The sequence below is a fragment of the Octopus bimaculoides genome, chromosome 5, assembly GCF_001194135.2.
Source record: "Octopus bimaculoides isolate UCB-OBI-ISO-001 chromosome 5, ASM119413v2, whole genome shotgun sequence".
Classification (NCBI taxonomy): domain Eukaryota; kingdom Metazoa; phylum Mollusca; class Cephalopoda; order Octopoda; family Octopodidae; genus Octopus; species Octopus bimaculoides.
Window position 1 is genome coordinate 34519111 of NC_068985.1, and position 14428 is coordinate 34533538.

A 14428-nucleotide genomic window follows, 5' to 3' on the forward strand; every position below is an offset into this window, starting at 1 on the left:
TTCCATAAATAATGTTATTTTTTATATACTTCTATTATTTTTCAAAATCAAGAGAAACAAAGTTCTTTTTTCATCTAAAATATACTCTCCATTATTTTCTACAATGCTCTTCCATCTATCTGGTAGACTTGCAAGGCCCCTCTTCCAAAATTCACTTGTCTGTGACAAAAAAATAATCCTCTGGTACTGCTCTGACCTCATCTACAGAATTTATATTTTTCCCATCCAAATGACTTTGAAAACTACTGAATAAATGATAATCAGATGGTGCAATGCCCAGCAAATATGATGTGGTGTGTGTGTGTGTGTGGGTGGGTGGGGGGTGTTTCCCATTCAAACTGCCCCAGTCTTTGGAATCTCATCCTTGCTGTATGTGGCCAAGCATTATCCTGATGGAAGAACACCTTTTGCCTTGAAACCAAAGATGGTCGTTTTTTTCTACAATCAAGCTGCAGTAGATCTTTGTTATCGTTTGCTTTGGGTTTAAAAGTTCAAAGTGGACTAAACCTTTCATATCCCTCTAAACAGATAACAACACCTTACGTGGGTGAAGACCTTTAAGTCTGGGGTGTTTCTTATTTCCCTACTAACTGTCCTTGGTGCTTGACATTTTTATAGAGAATCCATTTCTCGTCACCAGTCACAAGTTGGTCCAAAAAGGTTCATCTGTGAGACGTGACAGCAAAGAAGATCACACATTCACTCTTTGCATGCAATTAGACTTGAAAAGTTTGTGAGAAACCCATTAACTGTTCTCTTTTCCAATGGCACACAGGTGTCAATGAATAGTTGAATAACCAAATTCAAGTATCTCTGCTAGTTTCTCAAATGTTACGATGGAATTTGGCTCCACCAGGTTTTTCGGAACATCCTTGTTGGGCTTTACAGATCTTTCAGGACAAGGCTCACCTGCAAAAGTGTAGTTTCCAGCTCAGAATTTCTGAAACTACCAGTTGACACTGGCTTATGCTTATTGTCTGATCCCCATATACTGCATTAATATTCCTTGCACTTTCTGCTGTGTTTTTGCCTTTATTGAACTCATAAGGCAAAATATGCCAAATATGTTCCATTGTCACTTTGAAAAAATAGCTGTTAGAATTGAACTGCACTCTTCAAAACTTGCACTAAGAGTAAGGACAAGGTAAAATTACTACCTGCTTTTATACCAAGTTGATGCAGGTAGCTTATCCCATCCCGCACTGAGATTTAGTCCATGCAATTGAAAAAATTGCCTTATTTATAGGATGACCCAATAAAATATGTATTTTATACACATACACACACACACATAACATCATTATGATCGTTATTTTTTCTGTTTTCTAAGCTGGCATGTGTAAGGTGGTTCAACAGGATTCAATGAATTGGAGGACCCGATCTTATTTCAATGTCTCAATACTAAGGAGAAAATGCATTTGATCATGTCTGACTTGGAAGTAAACAACAACAACAGGACTGATCATCTAGCCATAATTAATATTGAGTATAAAAAATCAAAGAGAAAGTGATCTTTATCTTGATTTATCACACTTATATTGGTAACTGAATTTTTAAAGTGTTTTTTATGTTATTTTGTTTTTGTTTTGTTTTATTTCAGTATACTTTACTATATCCTGATATTATATTATAATGCTATAAACGTTCTTTAATACATCTGATCCTAGAAACAGTTCATTTCAGATGTCATGTACCACACATATATAGACAATAAACATATTTATTTTACATTTTTATTTTCATAGATGAGGAAAATGCTTATGCTACTATTTCATTTGCATCTGATAGTAAGTATAATTAATGCCTATTAGTAAATAGAATTGTAGTTCATATTACTCTCAAAAATATATTTTGCCTTTCGCCTTTCACTTGTTTGAGTCACTTCTCTGCATCCATAGTGGTGTACTATCTTGAAGACTTTTAGTTGAATAAATTAACCCTCCTGCTGCTTTTTCTATCAATTTTTTTTACTAAACAACTCAGTTACTCAAGAGAGGTAAACTAATCATCACTGGTTGTCAAGTGCTGAGAGTATAATCACAAAGACAGGCATGCATAAATACACACACACAAACACATGTGCGTGCATTCACAGACACACACACACACACACACACACGCGCGCGCACGCACAGAAATATATGACAGGCTTCTTATGTTGTTTACATTTCATGGCAGTAATTGCTTTCACCTCAATAGACGTCAGTGATTGGTTGAAATTACCGAAATACGACAATTTTTTTACATGAAATAACTTCGAATACAAAATTTTTTATCTGTTCTATAACACAAAATATACAAGTATACGAAGTTTGAAAGTGTTTCGGTACCAAAATCACTACATAAAACATAAATGAAAAGTGGTACCTGTCAATTCAGAAAGATCCAATATTAATTATTGTTTATTCAACTGTTAAGGTTTATTCCCTCTGGCTTCCAACTCACACCATTGATTTTTTAAAAAAATTAGTCACCCAATCAAATTCAATTGCTTATTCATTATACTATAACAACTATTGCATAATTATTGTGGCTTTTTTCCAACAAAAACAATAACAATATTTTACAAAAACATCTTTAAGTGATGGTCTGACCGTCTGCCAAGCAAATGGGGGGTGGGCAGTAATTGAAGTAGATGGTGAATATGTTCCGGAATAATCATTTAAAGATGTTTTTGTTACATATTATTATTTTTTTTGTTGAATAAAATTTGGTGAAAAAACCCACAATAATTATGCACCAACCCAATACATTGCATTATATTATATCCTTAATATTAAATCAAAAACTATATATAAAAGCGAGTACAAATGTACAGGTTATATCCAGAAGTAGGAATTGCAAATAATTAAAAGGAATAAGAATGCAAAATAGGTATTTAAAAGTTGAAATTACAAAAACAATTTAAATTAAAGTGGTAGATGAGAAATTAAATAAGTAAATAAATATTCAAAAAGTATATATAATGCCACAAATAAAAAAAAAAGAAAGAAGAAATGATGGAAATATTAGACACGAAGGTAAAAAGCTAAAGACAGAAAAAGAGGAGGAGGGAGAAGAAATATACAAAATATATATACATAAGAAAATATATATACATAAAAATATATCTACATCTGAACATTTGCACTGATACATATATGTACATATTTGTTGATGTATGCAATGTACACATACATATATGAAAACATACAAGCATACATGTTTGTATATATTTGGTCACACACAAGCCCAAATATAAAAACATAAAATAACATGCAAATTTACATAAAAACATTCATATATCACATATAAAGTATACATACACATGCACACAAAATGTTTATATACACTCGTGTGTTAAACATATGCAAACAAAAAAATGACAGAGTAAAATAGGCATGGCTGTGTGGTAAGAAGTTTGCTTCTCAACCACATGGTTCTGGGTTCCGTCCCACTGTGTGGCACCTTGGACAAGTACCTTCTATTATAGCCTTGGGATGACAAAAGTCTTGTGTGTGTGTGTGTGTGTGTGTGTCTATAAAGAAGTGCACCTGTGGAAGAGGGAGACCCAGGAAGAGATGGGATGAAGTGGTGAGGACTGATCTCAGAATGTTAGGACTCACAGAGGAAATGACACTGGACAGAGATGTCTGATGCTATGAAGTTCTAGAGAAGACCTACCCGAGTCAGTGAACCTGAGTTCTAGAAGCATTATGTCCCACAATAAAACTTTCACATGCTCTACCCCAACAAACCAAACTACATCCCCCACTTCCCTCTCCAAAGTGTCTCTTTTCTTTACATTTCCCCTTCATACACTCTCCAATCCAGTCCTTGCTACCCTGATCACTGTATCGTTGCTTCCCCTCTCCCCTACTCAGATTCTAACCAGTCACAGCATTCCCCACTTCCACTCCCCAACTCAGTCCACACTACTCTGCTCACAGCATCACTGCTTCTCCCCATCCCCTCTCTCTATATATATACCCAGATTCTTTCCAGTTAAGGCATTCCTCCATTCCCAACTCATGACTCCTTGGTGATACCCTGCCAGCACTTGTCACAATTCATCTCCCCCTTTCTTACTCTACCATCCCATCTATGCCTTGATCCCTGTTCATTGCAAGTATACCCTGGTACTTGCCGCCATCCCTCTCCTGCCCTTGCTGTCTCCTACTCTCTCTCTCTCCCTCTTTCCTTTGCTCTCCCCTCTGGCTGAGTAATCACGTATCTCCTCTAGAGCAACAAACCTGTTTCTGCCCTCATTCTCATTAACTCTTGCTCTCCCGCTCTCTGGCTAGGTCACCATGGTCCTCCGCAACAACAAGACATCTGTTCTACCTCTCTGTCACACTCTAATCTTTCATCATCTGACACAAGTTCAGCTTCTCCAATGCCTCCCCCTCCCCTCTCAAAGAATCTTTGTCTTGCAAAGTCACTTGGTGACCCCACCAGTGCAGGTGCCGCTGTGTAATTCTGTTTAAGTAACATTGATTGGGCAATAACTATCTTGTCCATTAAAGTCTGCTCATGAGAGAATAAGAACATTTCTTATCTAAGAGTCAGAAATTAAAACTAATACCTGATACTCATGTTTATACAGATAATGGTGTGTATGCGTGTGTGTGTGCACATGCATGCATGTGTGTTTATTTGTGCATGTGTGTGTGTGCGCATGCACGTGTGTGAGTCTATCTTGTATTTAGTATGCTAGTTTCAGCACAACACATCATCATCATTGTCATCATCGTCGTTTAACGTTCGCTTTCCATGCTAGCATGGGTTGGACGATTTGACTGAGGACTGGTGAAACCAGATGGCTACAACAGGCTCCAATCTGATTTGGCAGAGTTTCTACAACTGGATGCCCTTCCTAACTCCAACCACTCCGAGAGTGTAGTAGGTGCTTTTACGAAGGCCAGTCAGGCGGTACTGGCAACGGCCATGCTCAAAATGGTGTATTTTACATGCCACCTGCACAGGAGCCAGTTCGGCGGTTCTGGCAACGATCTCACTTGAATGTCTTTACACATGCCATCTGCCACAAGTGCCAGGAAGGCGATGCTGAGCACAGGTGCCATTGACGGTTTCGCTTTCACTTGCACCAATAGGTCTTCGCAAGCCAAGTTTCGTTTCCAATGAAGGAGACGACATTGGCATGGGTGCCAGTCATCGAATTTAATTCGATTTCAGTTTCCCTTGCCTCAACAGGTCTTCGCAAGCGGAGTTTAGTGTCCAATATATTCTAAATATTATTTAAAGCCATGTATCATATTCATTACTTCAATTTCTTAAAGAAGTGGATAATGCTGGTGTTAATGTTTTCAAGAAATGTGATACTAAGTATATAAACAACCCTTTAATAAAATTACATTCATTAAAACACAAGTTCATCCTTTTGTTTTATTTTAATTTCAGTCAGAGGTTATGGCCATACTTGGGGACCACCATTAGAGTTAATACTTGTTTGTTTTGGGTTCATTTCCAAGCCCTGTCTCTGGAATCAGTCCAAGTGAAGTTAGCAAAAAATTATTTCTTTGTGTAAAATATATGGTTTAATAATATGTCTATGGATGTTCTTAAATACAACATAGAAAATCAGTTGTTGTTGATAATTAACTGCAATCAGTCCCATTTTTAGATACTTCTCGCCTTAAAATATCTTATTTCTCCAGCCATATTTGTGAATGGCTTTTAATGGTAACATGCTTAATTTTAACTGTCAACAAAACTTTTGAATGACAGAAATAGAAGAATTTCATAACAAATTAATTAATTTAGTCTCATAACATTCTGAGTTCAAAATGTGTAGGAGTAAATTTTATTCTGTGAACCAACCTATAAGTACTAGTTTTATATAATTTCTCTTATAAAATTAGCATTTTGATAATGGAATAAAATTTTGAGTGCCAATTCATTGGAGAACTTTCTGTTCAAGCACTAGTTCTGAAATACCATTTAACCAAAATTGCTCTTTGTTTCCTTTTGTTCATACAGAATGGATTTATTATGCAATTCTTTTCTTTTCTGCAATATACCAATGAGGGATAAAGAACTAATATTGTACACCCAGTTTCATTGGAAGTCAAATATTAATTTGTTTCTAAATACATGTGTATATCTATATAAAATATATAATATATTTTATTATTTTTTTAGTTACTTTCTGTGCCACATCAAAATATTTAAAACATCTTCTTGAAACAATAATTATGCCTATTTTTAATTAATTTCTTGAAGCTATGGAAAAGCAATATGCTAAAACTAGAAGGTCCCATTATTTAGAAATGAAACCACTAGGTAAGTACAATTAATATTCTTAGTGCACAGCATGATCTTAGAAATTATCAGTGAACATCCATGAAATGTAACACTCTCTAACTTTGGTCTATTGATATGTGTGTACATGCATGTCTGTGTATGTGAGTGTGTTTGGGTATATCTCATTTGTGTTTATAATGCTTGTATCAGCACAATACTAACATAATTTAAATGTTATTTATAACCATGTTTAAAAAATTCATTTTCTTAAAGACCTGGAAGGTGTTTATGTCAACATTTTACAGAAACCTGGTGGTAAGTATATAAGTAATCCATTAATAAAATTACATTCATTAGAGCAAGAGTTAGCAAAATCTTAGTTCACTCTTTCTTTGAGTAGAATATACAGCTTAATATACGACTTTTATCTTTTAGTTCTTTCAATCACTGAACTGTAGCTTTGCTAAGGCACCACCTTGAAGGGTTTAGTCCAACAAACCCACCCAAGGACTTATTACAGTTGTTTATAATTATGTGATTCATTTAGAAATTAAGAACAATTATTATACAATAAGAATACAACGAAGCTGATGACACTGCAGTGCAATGAAAAAAGGGAGAAGAGATATGAATAACACTCTACTGTTTTTCTACCTGCAACATCTGACAGGTTTACATCAGTGTCAGTGAAAAAGGAATATATTTTACAAAAGAAAGACAAAATAACTTCAAAAAATGGAGAAAGAAAACCACAGCATCACAGCACCAAGTGCTTCAATTGGTCGCATACTCCAAGGTTCAACAGAACTTACTGAAGCAAATCAACACATGTGCAACATCACCATGGGTGATGACAAGGCTAAGGCATTGGAAAAGCCAAGCACCCTTAAGGGAATCATCTGACACCTCGGTAAGGCAAACTGCCAACAGTGTCAGGTTTAGCTGGAATTAGTCCTGCTCATCCCTTTATTTACCTTACAACTCCTGTAGCAGCCAGCTTCCAGCCATTGCCTCCTGCACCATCCCCCACTGAACCCCACCACCAATGCTAATGCTCTTCATCCAACTCCTCCCTCTACTTTCATTTCTAACTTTCCTCCATTTCCCCTTATTCACCTCACCACTCCTGTAACAACTAGCGTACCTCCATCGCCTCCTGCACCCCCCAAGCCCCCCACCAGAGTTAATGTTGTTCACCCAGCTACTCCCTCTACCTCCAACACTTACTAAGGTTCAAAGCAAACATTTTTCAAACTGGACATACAACTAATGTCACTTCAGCTCCAACATACTTTGGAGAACAAAACTTTGCTCTGAAGTCCAGATCCCTGTTGAGGATTTTGCTGTCGTGCTCCAGGGATTGCCCAAGTTGAAGTTCATCAACTGAATTCCTAAGGGAGCTTGGACTTGTTTCACCCATGTTGTCCCAAAGCTGTTGAAGAATGTCTGCTTATCCTTCAACACTATGGATTGGCAGAGATTATTCCTTTTCCCTCTGGTCTCTCTCCATATGAGGAACGTGAGTACTGGAACCCTCATATCTTCCCTTAAATGGCAGTTTGAGCTGTTCAAATCCACCCCAACCACTGTTCGTTGCAGATCAGTGATCAGCACAGCCCCAAACAATGGTCAATCACCAAACTTAAGGAAGGCCAGTAATGCCATATTCAGCAAATATGACATTAAAGGTGCTGTTCACCTCCTCCCCTCTTTGTTGTCCCTCACCCAGTGTACCACAGATTCCCTCAGTGAATTAGGAGAAACATTCTCCGACCCCTCTGGATGAGTACCTACACTGGCCCAACCCACCAGGTGTTTTACAACCTGTTTTTACCTCCAACGATGTCAAGAAGGTGATTGCATCCTTTCCTGTGGGTTCTGGTGCTGGGATCAATGGTTTACAACCTCAGCATCTCAAGGATGGTATCTCCCTGTCAGCCAGTGCTGCCAATCTTATGCTGTTCATAAACTTATTTTTGTCTGAGAGTGTCTTTTCTTACATTCGTCCACTATTCTTTGAGGTGACTTCCACCCCATAGCAGTTGGTTGCACTCTGTGTCTGTGATGACTCACAGCAAAAGTGTGTCTGTCCTCTAACTGCAGGTCTGCCAAATTTTCCCCTATTCAGCTAGGTTGTGAGGCTGCTGCTCATGCCTCTAGAGCTTTCACCAACTTGCTCTCTGGGTCCCCAAAGGTCATCCTCAAACTACACCCCAGAAATACCTTCAGTTTCATCAGTCGGGATGTCATCCTCTGTGCAGTAAAGGAGAATGCCCTACAGCACTATCACATTGCTTGGAAAGCTTATCAGAAGGCCTCCTACCTCTCCTATGGTGACCATCTTATCCTATCTGCCTCTGGAGTGACCTACTTAGACCTGCTCTATTTGCACTACATATTGATGATGTTACCAAGATGGGAGCTGACCTGGATTTGACTGTCTGATATTTTGATGATGCTTATTTGGAGGGGCCCTCCTGATAAGGTCCTTTCAGCTGTGAGGATGATGATTGAGGAACTTGGTTGTAGGGGCCTTAGCATTAAAGTTCCACTTGTAAATTCTGACTCCACAACCATCCAGCTTCACATTAGCAGACTGTAAACCTGTTTACAAACCCCTTTCCCTCTATCACACTTCCTCCTTCATCAGTGTGGGGATCTCTTGGAGCCCTAATTACTGATCAAGCTTTTGAGTATCATTCTTTCGATCCAAGATGGCTAACACAAAATTCTTGAGGTACCTGAGCCCCATCAAGGTTTTTTTTATACTTAGGAATTACTTGTCAATTCTTAAGTTATTGTATTTTCTCAGAGTTAGTCCTTCTTATAGATTCTCGGCATCTCTACAATGCTTTGATGACCTTATCTTCAGAAAGCTCAAATGCTTAATGTCAAACTCATTCCAGAGTCTCATGACCTGGCTGCTTTACCCAAATGGTTTGGGGGTCTAGGTTTGTGCAAGTACTCATTGCCATCTCTTCCCTATTTTCTTTCTTCCATCCATGCTTGCTCTCCTTTAGTAGACAACATTCTCTCTTCAACATGGACTAGTTCCAACAGGGAGGTGGATGAAACTCTGCTACAGTGGAGAGACCTGGGTTCATCAGTTTCTGTTACAGTTGAGGATACACAAAAGCAGAGTGTATGAGACAATCTGCATTCAGGTGTCACTTTCAATTCTCTCTTTGATCAATCTGATCAATTTTCAAGGTGTTGCCTACTTTTTGCTAGTGCAAGATTCTCGGTGGACTGGATTGATGCCCTGCCTGCAGCCAACATTGGAAGTCTTCTCAATCTAGATGAGCTCTGCATCTCCATTGAACTCAGAGTGGGAGCTGACGTTTGTAGAAGACTGAAATGATGCTGTGATAGGCCCCTTCACTCTACAGGTCTTCACAGTCTGTCTTGCCAGCTAAATGCTGGTCGTTTTGTTTGTCACACTGAGCTAAACTAAATCCTTAAGTGAGCCCTGGCTTAGATTAATATCCCCTTAGTTCTGGAACCAGTAGGATAATCCAGAAGTGATGGGAAGAGACCAGATGGTCTTACCCTCTGTCTTTGATTAAGAGGTAGGTGCCTCATCTGGGCTTCCACAGTCTGTGACTCTTTTGCACCCTCCCATATCTTGGATGCTGCAGTAAATAAGAGGTTCATTGCTTCTGTAGCTGAATGGAACAAAAACCTGGAGTATTGGGACCTGGCAATGAAGTATCTATTCCAGCCTATAGTGTTTGAAACACTTGGAGGGACTGGGTCACTAAAGATGAAGTTCTTGTCATCGTTGACAGCTTGCCTTACTGAGGTGTCAGGTGCTGCCCTTAAAGGTGCTTGGCTTTTCCAAAACCTTAGCCTTGTCATAACCTATGGTGGGTTTCTTTCAGTTTCCATTTACCAAATCCACACACAAGGCATTCGTTGGCACTGGGCTACAGTGGAATACAATTGTCCAAGGTTCCTCACAGTGGGACTGAATCCAGAATCATGTGTTTAGGAAGTAAACTTCTTACCACAGGGCTACACTTGCAAAGCTTTGAAAATGTTAAAATTTCACAGTATATGCAATAAACCTCTAGCGGACATTCCTATTTAACTCTGATATTTTACCCTATTATTAATCCTTACTCTTAATAATCCAGTGCATAAGCATATATTTTGTAAGCTATATTTGTACAAAAAATCCAAATAATAATATAACTAATATTGAATTCAGTAAATATTTGCCTAGACATGAGACACAAACTATGGAACACATATCATCATCATCATCATCCTTGTTTAACATCCATTTTCCATGCTGGCATGGGTTGGACGGTTTGACTGAGGGCTGGCAAATAGAAGGCTGCACCAGGTTCCAATCCATAATAGGGAATGGAATCTGCTGCACCAGGCTCCCTGAGAGAAAATTTGGGCATAAGAAGCATCAAATGTGGTGTGCAAGAGAGACTGTGCTGAGATGGTCATGTGTTACGTATGGATGAGAACAGATGTGTGAGGAAGTGCCACTCTCTAAGTGTGAAAGGAACCTGTGGAAGAGGTAGACCCAGGAAGACATGGGATGGAGTAGTGAAGCATGACTGTCGAACATTGGGCTTCACAGAGGCAATGACAGGAGACCAATACCTTTGGAGATATGCTGTGATTGAGATCGCAGCCATGGCTGATGCTAGTGTTGCATGTCTGGCCCATTTGAGAGTACCCGGGTAATATGATATGCTTGAGAAGACCTGTTGAGTCAAATAAAACCAAAATCGTAGCTGTCACCAGTGCCCCGACTGGCTCCCATTCTGGTGGCACGTAAAATGCATCATCCGAATGTCATTGATGCCAGGTCTCCACCTGACTGGCTCCCGTGCCAGTGGCACATAAAAATCATCACCTGAACGTGGCTCCCATGCTAGTGGCACGTAAAAAGTACTATCCGAATGTGACCAATGCCAGGCCCGCCTGACTGGCTCCTGTGTCAGTGGCACATAAAAATCACCCTCTACACTCTCAGAGTGATTGGTGTTAGGAAGGGCATCCAGCTGTAGAAACATTGCCAGATCAGATTGGAGCCTGGTGCAGCTACTGGTACTCCAGACCTCAGTCAAACCATCCAACCCATGCCAGCATGGAAAATAGACGTTAAACAATGATCATGACGATATTTTATTATATTTTTAGTTACTTTCTGTGACATAAAAAATATTTAAATCATTTTCTCCAAACAATAAATATGCCCATTTGTTTATTTAATTTCTTGAAACCATGGAAGAGCAAAATGCTGAAGCTAGTGAGCCAGAATATTTAGAAATGAAACAACCATGTAAGTACAACCAATACTGTTAGTACACAGCATGATCTTAGAAATTATCTTAAACAAAAACAGAAAGTGAACAGCCATGAAGTGTATCACTCTCTAACTTTGGTCTATTAATATGTGTGTACATGCATGTATGTGTGTGCGAGAGTATTTGAGTGTACCTCATTAGTGTTTATTATGTTAGTATCATCACAATACTAATACAATTTAAATGTTAACCATAGCCATGTGTTTTTAAATCTATTTTTTAAATTTCTTGAAGACATGGGATGTGCTTATGATAATGTGTCAAAGAAACCTGGTGGTAAACAATCCATTTATAAAATTACATTCATTAGAGCAAGAGTTAGCAAAATCTTAGTTCAGTCTTTTTTTGTGTAGTATGGGCAGCTTGATGTTTGTCATTTATTTTTTATTTGTTTCAGTGACTAGATAGCAGCCATGGTAAGGCACCACCTTGATGGGTTTAGTCCAACAAATCCACCCAAGTACTTAATATTTTTAAGCTTTATACTCATTCTGTTGTTTTCTTTTGCCAAACCATTAAGTTCTATGGATGTAAACAAATCCACACCAATTGCGATGTGGTAGTTGTTGATGAACAGAAAGACACACCCACTCTCAGGAGTGGGTGTGTGGTAAGTAGCTTGCCTACCAATCACATAGTTCCGGATTCAGTCCCACTGTGTGGCACCTTGGTCAAGTGTCTTCTACTACAGCCTCAGGCTGACCAATGCCTTGTGAGTGGATTTGGTAGACAGAAACTAAAAGAAGCCTGTCATGTGTGTGTGTGTGTGTGTGTGTTTGTGTGTCTGTGTTTGTCCCCCCCAACATTGCTTGACAACTGATGCTTGTGTGTTTACATCCCTGCAACTTAGCGGTTCAGCAAAAGACACCAATAGAATAAGTTCTAGGCTTACAAAGAATAAGTCCTAGGGTCGATTTGCTCAACTAAAGGTGGTGCTCCAGGATGACCGCAGTCAAATGACTGAAACAAATGAAAGAATATATATATATATATATATATATATATATATATACATACACACACATACATATATGATGAGTTTCTTTCAGTTTCCATCTACCAAATCCACTCACATTATATTTGTTGGCACAGGGATATAACGGAATGCACTTGGCCAAATTGCCTCATAGTGGGACCGAACACAGAACCATGTGTTTGGGAAGTAAACTTCTTACCACACAGATTCTACTCTAAAGCTTTGAAAATGTTAAAATTTAATAGCATATACAATACACTTGTGGCAGACATTTATATGTAACTCAGATTTTATACCCTTTTATTAATCATTAGCCTTAATAATACAGTTCATAAGCATATATTTGGTAAGTTTTATTTATTGAAATAATCCAAATAATTATATAACTAATATTTAATTCAATAGATATTTGCCTAGACACGAGACACAAAGTATGGAACAGATTTGTAATGGGAGATGTGATCGGTTGCTGAGTATCCAAAATCAGTCTAGCTTATGGTTAACTCTATTGGTTCCTTTTGGCAAACTGCTAAGTTACATAGATGAGAGCAGCTAGCACCAACTGTCAAGTGGTGGTGGCTGAACACAAAGACACACTCACTCTCATATATAAATATATATATATGTATGTGTGTGTGTATATATACACTTTAACTCTTTTACTCTTTTACTTGTTTCAGTCATTTGACTGCGGCCATGCTGGAGCACCGCCTTTAGTCGAGCAAATCGACCCTAGGACTTATTCTTTGGATGTCTAGTACTTATTCTACTCTTTTGCCGAACCGCTAAGTTACGGGGACCTAAACACACCACCATCGGTTGTCAAGCGATGTTGGGGGGACACAGACACACAAACATATACACATACATACATACATACATACATATAAATATATATATATATATATATATATACATATATACGACGGGCTTCTTTCAGTTTTCGTCTACCAAATCCACTCACAAGGCTTTGGTCGGCTCGAGGCTATAGTAGAAGACACTTGCCCAAGGTGCCATGCAGTGGGACTGAACCCAGAACCATGTGGTTGGTAAGCAAGCTACTTACCACACAGTCACTCCTACGCCTATATATATAATCAAATAAGTAACAGGATATCAAGTTTTAATGCAATATGACCATTTCAAGTGGCTCCATAGCTCTTATAAAATATTTGAGAAAAATTATATTAATATATCCTGTCTGTCACATGGTGTCATGATTTGATGTTGATATATGGGTAAAAGTTAGTTGAAAAATACTGCATGGCGAACAGTAAATTGATCATGTGGAGGGCAGGAAATAGACTAGAGGTTGGTTCGGTCATTGAGGGGGAGTAGGAAGGGGCAAGATTTGCAAGTATATAGTTCTATATGTGTGTGTGCAGATGTGCTCATATAGTTTTGTGTGTATGTGCATATTGATAAGAGTGGCTAGATGTATGTGTGTGTAGGCTTGTATGTGTGTGCATATGCGTGCATGCAGGTTTGTCCAAGCACGTGTGTGTGTGCGTGCCCATGTACAGATGTGCTTACTCTCATCAATATACATGTGCACGCAAAACTATATGAGCACGTCTGCACACCCACATATAGTGCTATATACTTGCACATGTCATCCCTTCCTACTCCCCCCAACGACCTGACCAACATCTAGTCTATTTCCTGTACTCCACGTGTTTAATTTCCTGTTTGCCATGTAGTATTTTCCAACTAACTGTTACCCTTATATTAACATCAAACCTTCCACGACCAGTCACAGCCCATCTTACAATAATAACAATCAACTTCTGTCATTCAAATTCAAAATGGCTGTTGACTAGCTCATCATGCTTGAAACTCCTTAATAACAGCATCACACAAACATACAGGAGCCCCCCCC

The 14428-nt window shown here is 38.5% G+C and overlaps 1 protein-coding gene across 1 annotated transcript in view; it reads left to right on the forward strand.

The window, feature by feature from the left end:
- The window catches only part of LOC106874549 (uncharacterized), a 31241-nt gene that overhangs the window by 2247 nt on the left and 14566 nt on the right, over window positions 1–14428 (forward strand). The window contains exons 3-6 of the mRNA XM_014922320.2: window positions 1746–1787; window positions 6223–6282; window positions 6517–6558; window positions 11498–11548. Coding sequence (XP_014777806.2) covers window positions 6225–6282; window positions 6517–6558; window positions 11498–11548 — 151 coding nt within the window. The 5' untranslated portion in view covers window positions 1746–1787; window positions 6223–6224. The remainder of the gene's footprint in view (window positions 1–1745; window positions 1788–6222; window positions 6283–6516; window positions 6559–11497; window positions 11549–14428) is intronic.